General features: G+C 40.4%; 1 protein-coding gene across 1 annotated transcript; it reads left to right on the top strand.

Annotated features, from left to right (window-relative positions):
* Positions 1–208: 208 nt before the first annotated feature.
* LOC128475045 (endoplasmic reticulum membrane adapter protein XK-like) lies at positions 209–2,721 on the top strand. The gene is made up of 3 exons (XM_053457507.1): positions 209–453; positions 1,351–1,613; positions 1,793–2,721. Exons 1-3 carry the CDS (start codon positions 209–211, stop codon positions 2,524–2,526), a joined length of 1,242 nt encoding a protein of 413 aa, XP_053313482.1. The 3' UTR covers positions 2,527–2,721.
* Positions 2,722–7,880: the final 5,159 nt, after the last annotated feature.

Raw genomic sequence — 7,880 nt, forward strand, 5'->3', positions numbered from 1 at the left:
TGACAGCCAGCTGTTACATTATCAGCATTATGACATCACAAAGTGATTGTGATGTCACTGTAGGCTATAGGGAAAGCAGCAGCTGGGCTAGGTCAGTTGATGGTTGGATAGTGTTTCGTGCACTCCTGCTTGCCTGACGCTGTTATTTCTCAAAAGTAGCTGTTTGCTACGCGTTGTTTCTGAGTGTCCGCACTCAAGCTGAGCGACCATGAAATTCCCTCGCTCAATTTTGATTTCTCTGTTTCTATATGTAGCAGAGACAATCTTAGGCCTGTACTTGAGCAGCACATACAGCACTGCAGTGCACAGAATTTGGTTGTACTTGACCCTCCTATTCTGTCTTCTGCCCTGCCTTCTGGTACAGATCTGTTTTGTCTGCTTCCACATGGAATTCTTTGATGACAGATCCCTGGAACATCTGTTTCATCTCCTGCAGCTGGGACCTCTGTTCAGGTGAGTGAGGAGGGAAGGTGCCCTGTATTTAGATAGATACCACATCGGTGAGCCAGTGCATTAGGTACATGGCACACTGTCTATTGTAAAAGAAATGAAAACCGCTGATGATTCCATGCCATTTATTTATATAGTGCCCGCAGATTCCATAGCGCTGTTACAATAAGGGATAGACAAAATATTTCACAAAGACCATTTAGAATGAAATCACCAATAACACAGATTAAAGCATATTTCTACAGAAGGAAAAGATGCTCTGCTCTTGTGAGCAATTAGGAATCAATAGATGAATAAAGCCATCAAATACAACTGTCACAGATTTTGTATATGGCATCTGCTTACAAGTTATCACAATGTGATCCGTTGCAACTTAATGTTACGAGGTTTCATGTGCCGTCAGAGTTCATAGGTTTCAGGCCCCTTAAAAATGGATCGAATTTTCACTGATTCCCTCCCACTAAACCCGGACAACAAACGTGTTCTCATTTTAGATGGGTAAAAGGCGTTCCATTTAATATTTGTAGCTCTGATAGTACAAAGAGTGGGAACAGGGGATATTTTGAAGGGAATGATTGTGTTTTGTAGATAAGCGATACATACCGAGATATCATTTAAATACATAGAGTTTGAGTTGAATCTAAAATCTCAGTCAATATTGAGTTTATGGTTTTATGTGTGCTTCTTGGCCAGATTATATTTGAACCGGAGATATACAGGGGGCTGGAAAGACAAATAGAAGGCGTTATGTTTTGGGTCAGGTTTGGGTGAAAGCATTTATCTAATGATGCAGGGCAGTAATAGTTTGCATTGTGTTAAACGGAACCTCACCCCATGTGGCTGTAATGTTCTGTCCAGTGTTAATAATGAGTGAACCCTATTTTTTCCTGTACTTTGCAGGTGTGTGCAAGTTCTCCGCCTTTACTTCATTAATGGAAAATCAGAGGATCCATACGACACCCTCATTAAGAGGAAGCAGCTGTCTGAAGATGGCGGTTGGGTTGAGGTGGAACAGGAGGTTGGTCGCGTTGATATGCTGCTGTCCAAACACAGTTCTGCTTTCCGTTGGGCCTCCTTCATCCAAGCTTTCTTTGGGTCAGCACCTCAACTGATACTACAGCTGTATATTTCCATCTCACAACAGCATATAAGCCTATGCAGATGTAAGACAACATTTCTTTGTCGTTTCTTTGTCAATATAGTCACACACAAATTGTATGTGCAGAAATGCCCCAGTGATGAAGAACTATACTTTTTCTTCATAAATGCATATCATTTACACATACATTTATCTTTATGTTTACTAATTGGAATTGTCCTTTCCTTTTCTGATTTTCTTCAGGCATGCTTATGAGTATCTCTCTGCTGTCCGTTACGTATGGAGCGTTACAGTGCAACATCCTGGCCATTCGAATTAATTACGAGGACTATGATTTCACCTTTCGACCAGCTGCCTACCTCTGCTTATTGCTTTGGAGATTCCTTGAGATTTCCTGCAGAGTCGTCGTGCTTGGCCTCTTCAGCTCCGTTTTCAAAACATGGACCCTGTGTGTGGTGGCCTTAAATCTGTTGGCTTTTATGCTCTACTCATGGATCAGTTTTTGGAAGAATAAGTCATCGGGAAACAAGAATGGTTTGAGCAAGTGTAGGACTGCTACTGAGCGTGCTGTACTGAACATCCTGTACTCTGTGACGAGCATTTTCTGCTGGTGTCCGATTCAGGTCGAGCTCAGTGAGCCCGACCTGATTACCAAATCAAACAATTGGTGTCGCATCACCATGTATTATATGCTCAGACATATTGAAAACGCCGTCCTGATTTTCCTATGGTACATCTATCAAACAGATGTTTACTCGCTCATAGGTAGCACTTTTTTGGTCGCACTGCTCCTGGTGGGTTATACCATATCGATGCTCTTCATGCTGATTTTTTATCAGTTCTTGCACCCCTGCAGGACACTTTTCACATCCAGTTTTGTAGGTGGCTTGATGTCAGGCTTAAAGAGTCTTTGTTGTATGTGCAAACCTTCAAGAGCCCCAACAAATGAACATGGCTCCGAGGTCTGTGAGCCTTAGAACTGACAAGATGAGATTTACATCAATGCAAAGGAGTTGATCTGTGTTCATTGGGAAGCTACTCTACTACAGACTCTCGAAGCAGAAGCCGACAAAATGGACAGAATGCAGAGAGCGTTAGGGGATATATAAGGACACAAGAAAACTAATATACCACATCTGTGTCTTCCCTAAATAAAGTGTTCTGAATGGCAATATTAAGAATGAAAGTGGTTTTTTGTTTGTTTGTTTTTTATTCTAAAAGCTTTATTTCCTGTGATCGCAGAAAACTTTCATGGCACAAAAGGGCACATGCATTATACGAGCGCCTCTATTGGTCGCAGCCAGGGAGCTCCTCTGGCATCAACCAAGAGAGTCGCTCTTACGAACTTGTTTTGGATCTCTTTCAATAAAAGCTTTCTTCAGTTGTTGAACTGCTCCAAATTATATGATTATAGATGTACGTGCACGGAGAGAGAAATAAGACACACGACACAGTCTGGGTCTGGTCCGAAATCACTCTGTTTTATTACGATACGGATATAGGTTATATAGTGTCCAATAAAGGAGGACGTCTTATCACATAAAAGCATCTTAATTGGTTAATTCCTTAAAACTATGCGGATATAGGCAGAAAAACCATTATAAACAAACATCAGGCGATACTTAGGTAATTTCCTGGTATCTAGAACAAAATGCCAGCCGGATATCTTGCGGTTAGTAAATTATAGAGTACATGTTTACGTAACTTGTACTAAGCGTCCTAAACTATTGCTACTTGCGTCTCTCGCATATTTGCGTGAGGTTTGACCCTTTACACTGGTCAGAGCCAGCTTATATTCATTACAACTTATAAGCGTTTCTTGCTGAGATATATAGACATAACTCGGTTCCATAACAGTCCCCCCTTGAATATATGATGGCTGACTGTCCCTAAACCTGTCAGATCCTACCGGACATAATCCCGCATCCTCTTCACCTGCAGTGGCGACAAATTATCCCTATTGGATAAAATCCCGGTTTCAGGTCTTGGACATGTCCCTCGGATCTATATGTCCCTAAATGGGATGGGGATTACCGTTAGGGGTGACCCTCGGTTTCATTGCTTCATAGAATGATGTGGAACTGCTTGGCTCACTGTCGTCATATATGAGCATGAGCGGAGTTGTTTCGCTTACAGCAAACATCTTGTCACAGAGACGCCGACAACATGGAACCACACACAAGAGAATAAAAGCAACAATAATCACAATAATTATTAAAATAATTGCCAGCTGGACCAGGCCCTGTTTCCATCCTTTAAGCCATCCGAACCATTCAGCCCAGGGATGGTCAATTCCGGAATTACGCTTCAATTCATCTCCTAGATCAGTTAACTTTTTAATTGCCACAGTGACTTTCCCGTCGGGACCGGTATTATCTGGGATGAAGGTACAGCAAGTTTCTCCGATTATTTTACAGACCACGCCCTTTTCCGCTAGGATCATGTCTAATGCCATCTGGGTTGCGGCTTCCAATTGTTCCGATAGTCCTTGGAGCGCATCTCGGGTGTAATTGACAAATCTCTGTTGATTATAATAGATATAATTAATCCTATCAACATTTTTATTTATTGTAACCATTGGAATGATTCAAAACCAGCAGCGACTTGATCCCGGGCTTTATATTCATCTGGGACCCCCCTAGGAACTCCTATCGCATCTATATACACATGGGGGTCAAAGCTTCCCTCAGGGGTTTTCGAATTACTGCGTTTCTTACGGGACGGAGTGGACTGGACCTCAACTGACTTCTGACTCTTCTGACATTATAAGTAATGGCATTATAACTTTGGCCAGTGCACACTCACCAGTCCAACTACCTTCTAATTTGGTGCGCAGTTTCATGTCCCCGCATAGCAAAAAGATATCCCCCAGTGAATAGACATGATTCTGCGTAGGGAATCCCGTCAAATTGCTGTATTCAGCACAATTTCCATTAGAGAATTTTCCAAGAAATTTACCAGTACCTTCAGTGTTTGAAATACAAACATAAGCTCCAGAATATATAGTTATTCCATCACTAAACCTGGGAGCTTCAGTTAATAAGGGATATTCTTTTTCCCATTTCTCACATTCAGGGAATTGGTTACTGGTATTTGTATACAAACTCAATAGACATAACAGTGACTGATAGGGTAATTGTAAAGGTACTGTTCCAAGATGTGGACGAGCTCGGCCACACACATAGCAATTAGACTTGTTGTGCTTAATAGCAGAATAGTGCATCCACTCGAGCCATAGGTTGATATCATTATATCCAGTTTCTATGGCCACTGTATCATAAGTGGGATTTGCAATAGCTACCATACTTAGAATAGCACGCATAACCTGGTATGGGAGCTCTGTTGGGTCTGGGGCTTGACTTGGAACTGGTGGGTTAGGGGATTTACCTGGTGATTCATTCCATTCTGAACTATTATACATATCTTTAAGATAAAAAGGAGCGCGACCACTCGCATAGCCATATTTAGCTCCAGGGGCGATCCTACGGATTCTCATTCAAGTTAACTCCTGCGATGCTACGTAGACAAGATAGGTAGGGACGGGACCAAGGAGACCAGCTAAGAGGTATTAACAAAGATGAACACGAAGATTCGTCTATTTTTACTGGCCACCATGTTAGTTTATTTGGTTTTCTGTTTCAACAAACTCACCATTTGTTTTCATGTTCTCCCGAATACGAATGCACAAGTCTAATATTAAGCATCAGAAGTGTATGCCAATAGGTTTCCTGTTTTTTTTTTTTATGCATGGAATTGTTATCCTCAGTATAAACACAAGAATTACAGCTTTAAGGGATCTCTTTTTGATACCTGCTTAAAGGTCCGTACAAGTGACATTATTGGTCATTCGTACGGACCTTTAACTGTTGGAGCAGGGAGTCCAGCGGTCTCTGTTGGCCATGTTGCCGTACCAGGATTTTAAAAGTCTGTACGAACGACTCTATTGGTCACCAGCAGGGGGCTCGTCTGGCATCAACCAATTGGTTTTTGCCAGAGGAGGCCCCTGCAGTCAACCAATAGGCTCACTCGCAAGGCCCTTTAACCCCTGACGGTACAAGTTGGCCGGCCGAGACCACTGGTCTCCCTGCTCTAACAGTTAAAAGTCCGTACGAATGACCAATAAAGTCGCTTGTACGGACCTTTAATTGTTGAAGCAGGGAGACTCTGCCGGCAAAGTTGCTGCACCAGGATTTGTATGAGCGACTCTATTGGTCGCCAGCAAGGGGCTCGTCTGCCATCAACAAATTAAGTACAGGTTCACATTCCTGGCACCAAGGCTGCTGCGCAGTCCGTACCGCGTTAACCCCCGTATTAACTCCTTCTACAAAAAAATGGGAAAAAACAAACACAAAGCATGTACACGAATATGCTCCTGAACCGAACACAGGAATACAAAGATTTTTCCCCCCACGAAGACGAACACGAAGAGTTGGCCGGCGCCCAAGTCTGGTCTGTTTCATTTATCTGCCACCCCCTCAGTAAAGTAAAATTGTATTACATTACATCTAAACTATGTTTTAGATTATGACATCTCCAATACTTTATTAAACTATGGAAGACTTTTATAGTAGGCACAGCCTCAACAGTATGTAGAAAATGGAGCTGTGTGCCTATGGGATATGATGTCATATCTTGGTGCTCAGCAGTGAGGATGATGACCGCAGGGAGGGTCAGGCCTAGTACAGTATCCAAGGTAAATATATGATAGCATATTACTGCATTTGTAAATCCTCTCCAGGAGGATTTTGTAACTAAATAAATATGGTAATGTGAATAATTTAGTTCCCTTCAATGCTGTGCTGTTTTCCAACTGTTCTCCTTTTTTGTTGAATGGCATGAATGCGCTCAGTGGCATCTGACTCTGATGATGTAACATTAATGTAACCATGCTGGTGATTGCTGTGAGTTTTTCCATCTCTTTGTTCCCTTGTCACCCTGTGCTCAAACCATATGCTGATTAGAGGTAAGGCATATATATATACTTATTTACTTTCTTGGGGAGAAGTCGAGGCTAAAAACAAGAAACAAATTACATTATAGAAACATTTAATAACTATATTTGCTATACATGAATATATGTGGCCAGTTTGTGTTACAAACTCAGCAGACAGGTCTATTTATCTAATTAAACCCTTTACAACAGCCCTTTTATTTATTTTTCTTAATGTTGTGGTATTTGTGAATATTATTTTTTACTAAACAAAGTAAATCGTTTGCTATTTGTTACAATTAAATGCAAAGCATACAGTAGATATTACAAAATAAGAACATGAATGGGATTAAACAGACTATTTAACAAAGGGTTTGCTGCCTGGATCAAATAAGATTATGAATGAGTTTGTATATAACGCCACCTTCAGGAAATTTGTAGCATTGCTATTTTTTTTATCTTGAAAGACACATCTGGTAACATTTCAAATTGCACACAGGAAAATGTCCCTTACCATATCATATTGGTTTAATGTATGCCTTATACAATTGTTATATCTACGCACATATAAAAAAAAATAACCATTTTGAAACAGTTCTAAACAAACTAAATATAAACGGACTTTAAATATTGTAATCATTATAACAGTTTTATATAACAAAAGAAAACGTCAAATTATGATGTAGCCTACATCATACATAGATTGTGCAAAGGGATATTTTTCTTCTTCATTTTAGTTAGAAATCACTCAAGCTACCCTCTTCCTGTGTCTGCTAACCTTGGAAAAAATGTGAAATGTAGCATCTGTTTGTACATCCAAATGTGGCTCTGGGACTACTGCCCAGGCTGGCTGTGAATCTGCTCCTATGTCTGTAAATGGACTTATTCATACAGGATATAGAGATTCATAGAGATGCATATTTGAATTCTGTCCTCCAACGGTCCTGAAAACCTATGTGGCTTCCCTTTGATATTCTCTACCAGATCAGCCCTGCCTGCTAAGTCTGGAAACAAATGCCACAAAGAGCCTTACGGTCAATTACTACCAAAACAAAATGTTGTGTCTTAGGTCAAGGAGAATTTAGGCAAAAACCTAATAATACTTTCCCAAAATAATCTTATTATTGCTGCTACCACACACTGGTTTGTCCCCAACACACACACCACAATAAGTAATATTCAATAAGTTAAATGGGTATGAGCACTTATGTTAGGTAAAACACCAAACCCGGACGTATTATTCAAAATAATTTAGTTTAATTTAATATAATAAAAAATCTCAGGATGCAAAATACATCTCATTGCATGCATCATGTAAAAAACATAAAAAATCTTTGAATAGTCATTAATAGAATGACATGATAAAATATGATTTGCACTGCCTGAATCACTTGTATCCCT

Source organism: Spea bombifrons, chromosome 2, assembly GCF_027358695.1.
Source record: "Spea bombifrons isolate aSpeBom1 chromosome 2, aSpeBom1.2.pri, whole genome shotgun sequence".
Lineage (NCBI taxonomy): Eukaryota > Metazoa > Chordata > Amphibia > Anura > Pelobatidae > Spea > Spea bombifrons.